The following is a 13,575-nucleotide window of genomic DNA, read 5'->3' as shown; positions in this document are numbered from 1 at the left end:
GTAGAAGAGTGTAAGAGCATCAAAAGTGCTTTATTCTTGATATGCCAACTTTTTGTTATTTTTAAATTACCTTCATTCTGCCTTGTCTTTAATTGGATATATTTATGGTAAAGATGAAGCTGCAGATGAATATAACAATATGAAAGATTTGTACTTTGAAAAGAATACATACCTAAAGTTGAAATTTAGAAGAAAAGGAGCCATTACTAAAGTACTTTCATTAGAGAAAAATCTTGTTAAGTCAACTTCTGGGTGAAATTCTATGATCTGTGACAGACTGCAGGTGAGAGCACATGATCACACAATGTTTCCTGGTTTGATATTTATGAAAATATATTAATTATTAACAAAATACATACGTGGAATGTCCTTTCAAAAAGATTTTGAGCTTTAATATTGTTTAATGTCCAACAACACACTTTGTCTGGATGAATTAATTCTTTTGTTGAGACCATGAAAATTTATGAGGCATCATTTAAACAATATTCTTCTATTTATGTATTAAAATTACAGAAGTAACAAAGATACATGTATTAAAATATCATAAAAATTAGACTGGTTCAATGAAGTGAGGTGAATAAAGCTATTTATTTGTAAACTAACTTAATACAATATAGCACTTGTTAAATTGTATTTTGTCTGTGATAGCAAAACAAAGCAGAGAGTATATGAAGAAAAAATATTGAGTACATGGTGTTTTCAGACCTAACCTTTCCAGTTCAGACAGTGTAATATGAAACTACATTCTTCTGACCTGCCTATGCTTTACTTCCTAAGTTTGCCAAACATTTCTTTCTACTGCTGTGTTAGGACAAAAGATTCTTTGTCCCACATGCATTTATGAAGTCTATGCATCAACACCTTTATTAATTGTTCAGTAAGCAGACATTATTTAACCACCTAATAAGATAAAAACTTGCCTTTGTCACTCTTAAGCCATGACAGATGATTTCTGCATCTTCTCCTGAAAGAAGATATTCAACACCTTTTTTTAATAAGTGTTGAAACACCTACACTGAATAAACATGCAGTAATACTTCACTCACATTCTTTTCACTCTTTTCCTGTTTAATGACCAGAATAAACAGGGAAGTGAACAAAAAGTTAATTCTTATTCGTCAAAACACTCACCTTTAGCATAAACAAATCAACCACTGTATAACATAAGGAAAAAGGAAAACATCCTGTTGCCACTGACTGTAATCACTGAACTCACACAGTAAATGAGACCTTGGATCAGTGAAGAATAAAATAAAATGAAAAGGGAGAGAAGAGGCAGTGACAGAAATATTATTTAAACTACAAAACCAGCATATTTGGAGGAGGAAGAATTTAGATGATGTTCAAGAGAAACCTAAGGTTTAAGTCAACTTAATTCAGGGACAATTTGGGTGATAAGATTTCATTCATTTAGAACAGAGGTTTACCTTGACTATCCAAGAAAACTTTTCTATTAAACAGTAATAACAGTATTTCAGTTTTCCTACCTGTTGCCCCTTGGAGGAAGGCCTGGTATCACACATTCCAAATCTGTTCTGAATCACCGGAACTGAACAGCAGGCTGTCTGTCCCAAACACAGGCCACTTGCTCTCTGGTGAGCTGTTTTCACTGAGCACCCACACATACTCCTTTTCCTGAGAAATCCAGCCTCTGGAGAGGACAGTAAGGGTTGTTTCTGGGTACAAGGCAACCCAGGACCATGCCTGTACAAATAAGATGATACAACAGCATTCTTGGCATGCTTTTCCTCAGAACTCAAACTCCTGAACAGTAAGGCATCCAAATCCAGACTCTAGAGATCACACATCTCACACTACAGCTTAGATGCAATCAGCATTAAGTGCTCAAAAATACATCCTAAGAGTCACTAGTGTTCTCTCACAGCATTTCAGATTGGTAGGACTGGAACCCAGCAGTGCCATATTTTTTAAAATGACGGTGTCATTTCACGCAACATCGGACATTTTTGTGTTGCATTTGGCAAGTTGTTTATGAGACTATGCTGAGATTAAAGGTCTTTCTCTTTCTCATTCAGGAATTTCTTAGATCTTGTTGACCTCTTTAATCAGCACATTTCAGGTTCTTTAACAAGACCATCATAACAATGAAAGTGTTTCTTTCCATTTCTATTTAAGGAATTAATTTTGTATTTGCTCAGGTCTTCCACACAGCCTTTTCAGTTTTCTCTAATGAAATGGCTTTCATATCCAAATGCAAAATACTCTGACAGATTTCTGGGTGCTGGTAGCATTTATGGAGTTCTCAGAACAAGAATAGCTACTCTAGTTTTTTCATTGAACCAGGGACTCACTTCCTCCTATTTATTTGCCCTTGGTTTATATGCAGTCCATGTAAACCAAATCCATGTATTTTATACTCCCCAGCCATGTAAAAGTTGGTTGGTTTTTTGTTTTCACTCATAACAGGAAAAAGTGATTCCTCCTCTGTACTCGGCATTGATGAAACCATACCTTGAATTCCGTGTCCAATTCTATGTCCCTCCTGTGAAAAACGCCAATCACTTGTTTTTAAAATTTTTAAAGTTTAATAGTAATAAAATGGTTATAAAAATAGCAATACAATTAGAGTAATAATAATTTGGACAAATTGAATTAGGACCATATGAGACAATAAAGGCAAAGAGTTCTGGGCAGCATGAGCCTGAACAAAGGATTAAACCTTAAAAACAATAGCCTGTTGCATATTCATACACTTCATACATGATGCATAAATTCCATTCAAATAGAGGATTCTGTCTGGTCATCATCAACTTCTTCCTCCGAGTCCTAACAGCGCCTTCGAGGCGGGAAGAAGTTCGTTTCTTCTGATAAGAGGGCAATAAATTCTTCTTCTCTGAAAGATTTAGGTGTCCTGTGGCTGCTATCGTGCTGCGAGTCCTTTCTTTTTAAAAAAAGTATCCTACATAGCATCGTTTCTATTTTAACAATTTTTATAACCTAAAACTATATTTTACACAGTACTTAAGAGAATTAATACAGCATTACTTTCTAACACAACACATATAATATTCATTTTAATATTTGGAAAAAGCCAATCATAAAATACATGCATTTTTCACACCTCCCTTCAGGAAAAGACACTGAGGTGCTAGAGTGAGTCAGGAGAAGGGTGATGAAGGTGGTGAAGGATCTAGAGCACAAGTTCTGTGAGGAGCAGAAGGGGGTGTTCAGCCCAGAAAAAAGGAGACTCCGGGGTGACCCTACACTATCACAAGGAGGCTGACAGGAGGCTGTAGCCACACAGGGTTTGGCCTCCTCTCCCAGCAACCAGAGACAGGACAAGAGGACAGTCTCAAGCTGTGCCAGAGGAGGTTCAGGTTGGAGATGAGAAGGAATTCCTTCACAAAAAGGATTATTAGACATTGGAACAGGATGCCCAAGGAGGTGATGGAGTCACCGTACCTGAAAGTATCTAAGATTGGATGTAGCACTTGGTCGAGTTGACACGGTGGTGTTAGGTCATAGGTTGGACTCGATGACCCAAGGTCTTTTACAACCTAACTGATTCTGTGATTCCTTTTTTCGCCCTGTTTTCCCTCACTGAGACAAGTTTGAGACCTCTCTGATGCTGTTTCCTTCATATTTCCTCTCACATTCACGGACTGAGAGAGGCTGCACCAACACCTAACCTTCTGTGTGGGGAAGAATCGTACTTTTTTGTACAGCATTCGGGAGGCGCAGCGCCATCCCGAACGCCGGGCTCCGCTCAGCCCGCCCGGCTCCCTCACGGCCGCGGCTGCAGCACGGAGCCGCCTCACGGCCCGCTCTCCGGCCGGCCGCTCTGCGCATGCGCGCTCGGGGCGCGGCGGCCGTGCTCCTCGTCGGTGGCCGTGAGGGCGGGGCGTGCCCAGAGCGGGTGCGGCGCATGCGCGGTGCGGCTGAGCTGTGGCGGCCCCGCGCCCAGGTGAGGGGCAGCCCGGCCCGGCCCGGCCCGGCCCGGCCCGGCCCGGCCCGGCCTGGCCCGGCCCGGCCCGGCCCGGCCTGGCCTGGCCTGGCGGGAGGCGGCGGCCGCGGCCGTGAGCGAGTCGTGGCGGCCCTGGGGCCCCGGGACTGTGCTGTACCTGGTGCGCCTCGCCCTGTGGCGGGGCGGTGGCTCGGGACCGGCAGCCGAGTGGCTCGGCCCGACTGCGCGGGCTCTCCTCGTGCCGCAGGAGTCTGGCGTGCGGGGCCGGGAGGCGGTTGGGTGGGATCAGCGGCACGGACAGCCCCGGACGACGGTGTGGGCGCCCGGTTGTAAGGGCGGTGCGCGGCCCAGGTCCTGCTCTGGCCCGGGGATGAGCAGGAGGTTTCTCACGCGCGTGCCTCGGGGGAGTGGCACTTCTGGTTTGTTTATTTTCGGTTGTGGTTGTGGTGTTTTGCCTTTTTCTGTGAGAGAAGATGGTGTGTCAGCCCTTCCTAAAGCTTCGCTTAATGCAAAGCTGGCAGATGAGGTGTTCTTACTTTATTTTTAGTCCTCTTTCTTGTTTTGGTTTGAGGTGGTCTTGGTTTTTTGGGGTTTTATTTTAGATTAGCATTTCTGCTTATCACTTTCTTAAAAAATACATTTGTTTTGGAAAGGGTTAAGTGATGAAAGCGTGGATCAGGTCTTAAACTACTTCTTCCATTGCAAGGATAGCATCTAGGTTGTGCTTGTGTAACCATGTTTGTTCCATACCTGTTAGCAGGCAGGCAGGTGTGACTGAAGATGGAAAGTAAAAGTGATGCAAGTGGCTACTTGAGGAAATTTTCTTCTGCTGACCATAATTCTATCATTCCTGTAATAGACAGTCATATTCCCATTTCAGAACTCAGTATACTGGTGCTAAGACTCGGTATTTTGGAGCACGCTTCTAGCGAAGGTGGCAGGGCCTGAGGAAGAAACTTGGATTTTGGTGTAGATTATTTCAGAATGTCTGTTGCAATGTCATTTGAAGCAGCTTGTACTGCATGTTGCTGCTGATGGACTGCTGGCCTGAGTATGATGCAGACTCCAGAGTTCCTGTTTTTGTAATTTAAATATAAAACTTTATATTGCGACATAACTTCAGTGGGTTACTTTATAGGAAAATAATTTCTACAAATAATAGTAGAAATTATTTCTGGACTTAATTCTGTCAGTTTTCTGTTAGCCAGTTTCTCAATTACCTTCTTTAAGAGAAGCAGAAACTTAGTCTTATTGGATGCTGCCTACCTTCAGAAAGCAGCTGAAGGTTGTGAGAAGTATGTAGCGTGAGAGGCCAATGTTACTATGTTTTTCTGATTTTCATAGCTTTTAGTTTCAGCCTTTCAGTGTTTTCATTCTGGGTGTGAGCATTTCTAAGGCTCTGTCTCCCCTAGGAGTGTATTGCAGTATGTTTGCTCTTTTAGCAGCAGATTTCTTTAGCCCCCAGTGTGTTCACTGGTCACTCATTCTTTTCTCTGATGACTTACTCTACTCTTGAGAATGAAACAAACTGTATTCACAAAACCACAGCTTTGCAGGTTCAGCTGTATTTATTGTAAGAGCTTCACCCAGCACAACTGTCTTGTTTTGCAATTCAGCCCTTGGAAAAACAAAGTAAGATAAATAATGCCCTAATTCCCGTTCTTGAAATAAATGTTGTGAATAGCCTTTAATTTTTAGTTTGTTTTACCTTTTTGGGGTGGAAAGACATGTCCAGTACATTAGCTTTTGATCTGAATTTCATTCTTTCAGCATTTTGAGATATTTCTTAAAGTCTGCAGTTAGATCACTGGCAGTATAAAGGGAGATATGGAGCTATCCTCCATTGTTATCTTATAGTGATGAAACTTTAGATTCAGATAAAGTCCTTTTATTGTTCTTAACTGTTTTTGTAGTTCCTCAATGGAAAAGGTGTTGAAAACTGTCCACGGCACCATGGAAACACTCAGACAAAACAGTCATCTACTGACACTGGAGAGGAATTGTTGGGCAGAGTGAGGGAAATGAAGAGCTTCAACCATCGCTCCAGTATGGCAGCAGCAGAATCTGACAAAGACTCCGGATATTCAGGTTTAGAAGAACACTGTGTTACCTTTTTTGTGTGTTACCATGCTGAGGCTATGCTTTAATTGGTGATGTTTAACAAATCTGAGTAACCCCTTCCAGTTTGTGTCTCATTACCTTGGAGGGCCTTTCTATGCAAGATAGGTTTCACCTGCAATCAGCTTACCACCAAAGTTTTATGAAGTGGAACATTACCAAATTACAAAGTTCATCCTGTGAATTTGAATGGCATGGAAATTTAGAATTAATGGAATAATCTTAGATTCTAGAGTCTAGAAGTGGAGATGTCAAAATTACTTTTTCTTTGCAGTGATGAATGAATTGTTGGATTATGCTGCCCAGTGTTTCTCATGATCTGACCATATTGTCAGTAGAGCCTGATAAACCAGAGGGTAATGGTTATAACATCAGTAAAATAATAGACACGATGTGCCATTTTAGTACTCAACAAAACTGTGCAAAAATGACCTTTAAACATGAAAAAAAAGTACTTTCTATGAAAGTTACCTGCTTCACTGAGTTTAGATAAAATTTCAAGACACCAAATGCCTGCGTTGCAAACTGTGGATGTGGCAATGCTGGAGCCTGTAGTGCTTTCCTGTATCAGTTTTTAGACTAATGCAACCTTCATGATACTATGCAGTCCCTTGGAGACTAAGTACAAAAGAGCAGAAAGTAATAGATTTTTGGGGTAGAAAATGTCTGTATAAGAACTGACCTGAAATACAAAGCCTTTTATTAGAGGCTGCCTGACAGCTGTCATAGCAGCTTTAATTTTGTTGATATTACAGAACTAACCTTTATTGTTCTTTATGGCAACTTGGTTGAAGGAGGCAGAATATTAGAACTGAAAGGCATGTAAGCACGTTGCATGTGGAACAACTAACAGCTGAATTCTGCATCTGGCAGATGGAAGTTCAGAATGCCCAAGTGCTATGGAACAGACAGACTCGGAGGATGTGCTGAATGCGCTGTGTTGGAATGCAGAGGATGGACCTTGGCAATGCCCGAGGACCACAAGCAGCTCCCTTCCTGCCCTATCTCCTATGGTTGTTATGAAAAATGTGTTGGTTAAGCAGGTAGGGAAGACATAATGTCTTGAAAAATATTGCATGTTCTTAATTTTTTTTAAAAAACATTTTTCCTTTCAAAAAAGATTTTGTAATGTTGTTGCAGTCCAGGAAAAAACCTGGTAATTTAAGAAGTTGTAGTATGATTGTCTGTTCTTTGGAAAGGCAGCTGGAATCACTAAAATGAAATGTGAAATAGAGATACTCTGCTGAGTCTCCTAAACCTCTTTGTCTCAAAGGAATCCCACCAAAACACATCTTCATAGCACCAAAGATTAAATAGCACCTGAATAGCACCAAAGATTAAACAGAAAAGGGTGATTTGCTTTTGAAAGCTGCTGTTGTTTTATTATTCAAAAAAGATGATGAAGTAGGATGATAGGTTTGTTGCCTCATTCTTAGATTCTAGAAGTGCTTCAATGGAAAACACAAATCCAGAATGTTATAAATGAAAAAGTTAAATCCTTATCTGAAATCCTTATCTGTGGTACTTCTGCTTTAATAGTTTTTCACTTAATTGCATATGATGGCTCACATTGCACCAATTACAGCCCCTATTTATGTTCTTCAGTATTCTTGTGATGTTTAGTTCCTCCAGCACATCTGTGAGACCCCCTGTGTAACTTTAACATTTTAACACAAGGTATGAGAAGTACGGTCGTATTATGAGACCTCGTGCTCTGTGCTCACTCATTTTTGGAGCAGAGCAAAAGTTCTTCAATGCTTTTTACTAGAGTGCTTCTGAGAATACAGTGGGAAGGGGAAAAAAGAATATAAATCCTGATTCTTTTTCAATTGAACCCATTATGACAACAAGCAAGACCTAATATTCCCTGTTAGTATTTAACAGATTTTGCAGTTGTGGGGGAGGTGATTCTGCTTTCTAAGCATCATGCTTTATCTTGACAAGAAACAATTTTATTTTATAGTCACATTCCTAGATGTGTGGACAAATTACTGTGTAAACAAATGCTGAAGTTTTTATTTGTAAAGTCAGGAATAGCCAAGCTTCACCAAAGGCTGATAGCCTTTGGCCCAGAGCACAAAAATTAAGACATTACCTGCACTGATTCCAGTGTTAAACTCCAAGTTGTTGCAAATAAGAAAAAGCAGCTCCTAATAATAAGTAGCTTATATAGAGAGAGATATAAAAAAATACAACCACATATATATATATAACCCTGGTAGTATAGGAGAAAGGAAATTTGGCAAGGAAGACTTGGAGATGGATAAAATGTCCACACTTGGTTCTCTTGAGCAGGGCATCGTAATATCTAACCTACATATGATTAAAGACAATAATGTCAAATTGAAAAATGTTAACTACAATAAAGGAAAGCAACAAGTCTAGGTCAGAATAATAATGAAATGTCTTTCTGCCTTTTTTCATTATGCCTAGTTAGTTCAGATGGTCATCTTTTTAAAATGGTCTTTTCAACGCAGCGCTCAGTTGGGCCTGCTGGACCAAAAAAAGAAAAATAGCAGCATCCAGTTACTGCTGTTTATTTCTTCCAGTTTCAGTTTCCACCAGCATCATCCTTCCATCTTGGAACCACTGTGATCCTCTACAGCGGTTGTTACCTGCTGGCCCAATTTCACAATGTAAACAGCTAACAGTAATGATGCTAAAAAAAAAAAGTCAGGTGGTGATTAATGCCAGTGCTGATTGTGGTAAGGTTTCTGTAAGTCTTGTAAAAGTCTTTAATAAGTGGGAAGGCTTTTTATGCAAGTGATAGTGATACATCAAGAAGTTAGCTTTCACTAAAAAATGCAACAAAACACACAATTTTCAGAGTTAGTAAAATCAAAGTGGCCTTCTCTACTGAAAATGAGATTTTGAGTAGGAGAACTAGAGCAGAGTGCTATGTGAGAAGGAAAAGAAGAAAAAACAGAGATAGGAAGAAACCCAAGAGCAAGATAAACAGTTACCACAGCTCTTTTGGCCTCAATGATGATGGGGCTCTGGTGTGCTAGGTGCTGTTCAGCAGTGCAGTTAATGGCAACTTTTGGCTCCAAACCCTTGCTTCTTAAGGCTACTTGTTCTGTCCTGTGTCTGTATGGCTACAGTATTTATATGCTTCCTCACTCCTTACATATCCAGATATTTTTCTTTTGAATGTTCTTTCTTCTGTGTTAAGGTAGTAATATTTATTTTTACAGGTAGCTGTTCTGTACCCCTATTCCATAAGCATCTTGCCCACTGAACCAAAGAAACATTGTGTCAGAGTAGGTAATTGAATCTTATCTCCAAGTCTCAGTGTCCTAATCAGTGGGTAGTACCTGCTTTTGGTAAGTTCCAAGTCCTTTACTGGGGGAATGGACTTTAGCAAAGCATGTTAGCATTTGCCAGTTTAAAACTTATGAGACTGGTGGAAAGGATATGGATTTCAGATGACTTAATATAGACTAAAAATAATAATACATACTTGTGGTAGCTAAAAACTGTGCCTTCAGAGCCGGCCTGCCAGTTGTGTTCCAAGTTGTAAGGAATTGGAAAAGCAGCTGACAAAACTATATTAGTATAATTGTAGCAGTGATGGCTTAAATAGATTAAGAAGTGAGATTTTGCTTTAGACAGAAATAATGTCTCTTACTGGACCATTTGATGTCTTTGGAGAAAAGCAGTCATGTTTTTGGCCAGAAGGTCTCATGAAGATCTGTAGTAAGGTGTTGGAGGAAAAAGAGGTAATGTCTTGTAAAAATGGATGTTTTCCCCTATATTCCAGAGTATGGCCTGTGGGAGGGAATAAAGCCTTGGGCATTGTTCTTGAAATAAAATGCTTTTAAGGTTTATCAGTGCACACTGTTTCCCCAGAGGTAAGAAGTTAAACTCCTCTGGGCTTACCGCAGGCTTTTCTCCTTGCATTGGTTGATATTCAGCCTTTTTTTTTTCTGTTTTATAGTTTTAAATTTACTGAAACTGTGTATTGTACTTCAGATTACAAGGCTTCCTGAACAGCTGTTGTGTATCTTAAATAACCATTTCAAAATCTTGCTATAAGAATAGATTTGAGAAGATTTGAGTTGCTACCTTTCAAGAAAGAGGGAGCCTGATTTTTTCCTAAAATGTCTGTGCAATCTTTCCTTGACTCTTAAGATATTTCATAACAGAAAGCTTAATTATTTTTCAGCTTTCCTGTGCAGTTGTAGTTTGACCCCAAGTCTGGGTTGAACTTCTAATGAACATTTTACAATATAAGCTTGCACTGTAATCCTCACTTAGGAAAGCATATATAAATTGAATTGTTTTTAAATACATCTGCTATTGCATAGTAAAAGGATTATGGATTACAGCTTTATTTCCAGCGTTACACTCCACTGTCAGAAAAAGAGAAGGATGAGTTTGATAGAAAACTCTTTACACATTAATTGGATAGTACATATCAAATGTAGAAAAATGGCACAGTCCACCTGTTTTGTTTAAATTTGTTTTTATCATCTTCTATGACACTTCTGTAAGACTTGTGGTTTTTCCCTGTTTGTGCTTCTCAGGGGAGTTCATCACAGCTACAGTCTTGGACTGTGCAGCCATCCTTTGAAGTGATTCCAGCTCAGCCACAGCTAGTGTTTCTTCGTCCATCAATCCCACCTCCTATTAATCCTCACCCTGTTGGGAAGAAGAGAAATGACTCCACTAATTACCTGCCCATCCTGAATTCTTATCCCAAAATAGCACCACAGCCCTGCAAAAGAGATCACTCCTTTGATCTAGAAAAATGTCAGGAAACCACTTGCCATAAACGACTCTGCACAGAAGCACCCAAGATGGAGACTTCTCCTGGACTGATGAGCACAGGCTTGCCTACTAGCTCTTTTTCCCACTTACCAGTTAGCTTTAAGACCCCTCAGGATTCTAGCCAGCAAAGTTCTTCAGCACTGGTGACAAGTGGAAAACTGTCAGCTCTTCCTGGTTTTCATCGCGTTTCCAGCGATGCTCAGAAAGTGCCAGGTTTGACTCCCATTTTGCCTTTTGGAACTCTGCAGGCAGCAAAGTGCACCCTTCATGAGAGCGAGAGTGCATCACAGACTGCGGTGCCTTCTGCAGCGTGGAGCCCTCCGTTGATACCAGAAGAGATTTGCAGCACCCCTGAGCTGCTCTTGCAGCAGCAAAGCAAGTGCAGGCGCTTTCAGAACACGCTTGTTGTGCTACGCAGGTCGGGACTGCTGGAGATCACCTTAAAAACCAAGGAGCTCATTCATCAGAACCAGGTGACGCAGGCTGAGCTGGACCAGCTGAAGCACCAAACACAGCTTTTCATAGAGGCAATAAAGAACAATGCTCCACAGTCATGGGCAGAGCTAGAAGCATCCCTAACAGGATCTGATAAAGCTGATAGCAACCTCGAAGACCCCACTTATCCCAACATGTAGTAAAAATGTGCATAGCTGTTGGTCAAGTTACTTCTGTGCCTCCTTTTTCCTGTCTTGGACTTCTACTTGAGCATTTTTTGAGTCCGAGATTTGTAAAGTTGCATTGCCATTAACAATTTGTCTTCAGAGCCAGCTGTGGGACTGGAATAGCATGGTGGGTTCCAGGCAGAATGGTTACTTAGTACTGCAGCGTGACCTTGAATTTCATGCTAACTCTGTGTAATTTGTTGGTCTGAATAGCATGGTGGGTTCCAGACAGAATGGGTACTTAGTACTGCAGTGTGACCTTGAATTTCTTGCTAACTCTGTGTAATTTGTTGGTCTGAAGAAGTTTGTATATGTTCTGCTGGCATGTTCCCATTCTTGAAGTGAATACAGTCATTTGCAGTATTCTGCAAGCATCTTCTTATTCCCATCTTCAGATAGTTGTTTCTGAGAGTGCAGCAGCAGAACAGGCCCCACTGTTGGGCCATCATCAGTTCCAAGTAGGTGAAGGGAGTTGGTGTGAGGTGAAAGAAGTCCTTTTCCCATCCCCTTCCTTATTTTTTTTATTTAGAGAAATTGAATAGAGAGGAGAATTTGAAGTTCAGAATATGTATTTTTAGGAAGCGGTTGCCCTAGAAAACAAGATGATGGGCTCAGGGTACGTAGAGATGAAAGGGAGGCAGAAAAATTGAAGTCCAGTCGTAGCTGTTTGAGACAAGGAAAAATGAGTCTACCAGTGACCTTCTCCATTCTATTTCCACTGCTCTAATAGAGTGTAAAGGAATGAAAAACTTGCTTTGCAGGGCAGTACCCTCTGACTTAGGGAGACTTAGCTGGTAGAAATCTCTCGTAGTCCTTATAGTACCACATGGACTTTTTCTCTGACAGTATGGAGGGTGGGCTGAAGTGGGTGTGCTTACAGCTAATGGGCCTTTCTGCTGGTGTAATTTGTATAAATATATATTCAATAAATCTGTGAATAAAGTTCAGCAGCTGGTTAGAAATCTCCTACTGGGCATCAGTCCAGACTTAAATAGTATTTACTGAACTAGAAAAATCCACTCTGGAACTCATACTTAAATCTGGGGCTCCTTAGGAAGCATATCCCTTAGATAATGGGAAACCCTAACTCAACATCTATAAAAAAATAAGGATGTTGAAGGTCTCTGGTGATAAATGTGTCATCAGGTACCACTCTGTTCCGTTTTCTTAGCTGCCTTTATTCCTGGGAGCCCTGATAAAGCTTTAAAACAATAAGGGCTTTCCTTTCTTGGCTGCAATGTAATAAAATAGGTTAGCTTGGAAATGCATTTGGAAAATTAGTTGGCTACATCAGGGCCAGGATAAGTCCAGATTCTGGGCAGGATCTGAAAGTGGTCCAGTAAATTTGAACAGAAGTGTTAGCCTCTGAATGGAAACTGTAAGCAGTGAACTCACAGTTGCTTTTGATCCTCAAAGCAGCAAGATTTAGTATTAAGAAGTTAGCTGAAGAAGTCTTTGTCTAATCAATCATATGGCCTGCTGCAGCTTCAACTGTTGCTAACAACTTACAAGTGGGGTAGCTTGATGTGTCAGACAGACTGGTTTTTGTATTAAGTTTTAATAAATGTTGGTATTTTTGATTACTTTTACTATGTCTTTTTGAAATTCTACTGTTCTAGTTGGAATGTAGGTATTTTCTGTACTTTCAAAGCCCGTTGCTAGCTCTGAATACAGTAGCCTAACACCTCTGTTATAGAACATGACCTTTTTGCTAAAACTTTACAGAAATTGACTGTGAAATATGAATGAAATAAAGTATGTACTTGAAAAGTTTGTGGATTATTTAGTGCTGTTGAACTGCAAAGTCCCTGGCTCCAAAGCGTGCTTTAAATACAGCTCCACAGCAGCATGTTGCCCATGTGGGAAAGTGCAGATACAAAAGTGATACTATGATGTATCTCTCTGAAGAGAGTCATGTGAGCTTTAACAGTATCTATGAATTAAAGGGTCTTTGGGAGGAGCATGCATAGAAATGGGCTGTGCAAAGCTCTAAAAATATATTGTCGTGGGTGACCACTGCCATAGATCTGTCATGAACAACCTGGAAGGATTTTTCCATCTGAGCTGTTGTCTCCATGATGACTGTACATTATGCTCACC

General features: G+C 40.5%; 1 protein-coding gene and 1 long non-coding RNA gene across 3 annotated transcripts in view; one reads left to right on the top strand and one right to left on the bottom strand.

Annotated features, from left to right (window-relative positions):
* LOC139590677 (uncharacterized) overlaps nt 1-1,682 on the bottom strand; it is a 155,045-nt gene extending 153,363 nt beyond the window's left edge. Inside the window, exon 1 of the long non-coding RNA XR_011679396.1 lies at nt 1,488-1,682. This is a non-coding gene — a long non-coding RNA (uncharacterized lncRNA). The remainder of the gene's footprint in view (nt 1-1,487) is intronic.
* Nucleotides 1,683-3,778: 2,096 nt separating this feature from the next.
* On the top strand, nt 3,779-13,245 carry CIPC (CLOCK interacting pacemaker). 2 transcript variants are annotated; one of them, XM_071426749.1, is made up of 4 exons: nt 3,779-3,925; nt 5,839-6,013; nt 6,917-7,086; nt 10,570-13,245. In XM_071426749.1, the coding sequence occupies exons 1-4, from the start codon at nt 3,809-3,811 to the stop codon at nt 11,446-11,448; spliced, it is 1,341 nt and encodes a 446-aa protein (XP_071282850.1). In that variant the 5' UTR covers nt 3,779-3,808; the 3' UTR covers nt 11,449-13,245. The 2 variants fall into 2 exon arrangements, with proteins under 2 accessions (XP_071282850.1, XP_071282852.1); XM_071426751.1 differs by lacking the exon at nt 3,779-3,925 and adding an exon at nt 4,092-4,344.
* The last annotated feature ends 330 nt before the right edge of the window (nt 13,246-13,575 follow it).

Source organism: Agelaius tricolor, unplaced genomic scaffold, assembly GCF_023055355.1.
Source record: "Agelaius tricolor isolate 1412-34295 unplaced genomic scaffold, bAgeTri1.0.p SCAF_5, whole genome shotgun sequence".
NCBI classification, from domain to species: domain Eukaryota; kingdom Metazoa; phylum Chordata; class Aves; order Passeriformes; family Icteridae; genus Agelaius; species Agelaius tricolor.
The sequence above is the reverse complement of the archived record's forward strand: the minus strand, read 5'-3'. Positions and strand labels throughout refer to the sequence as shown.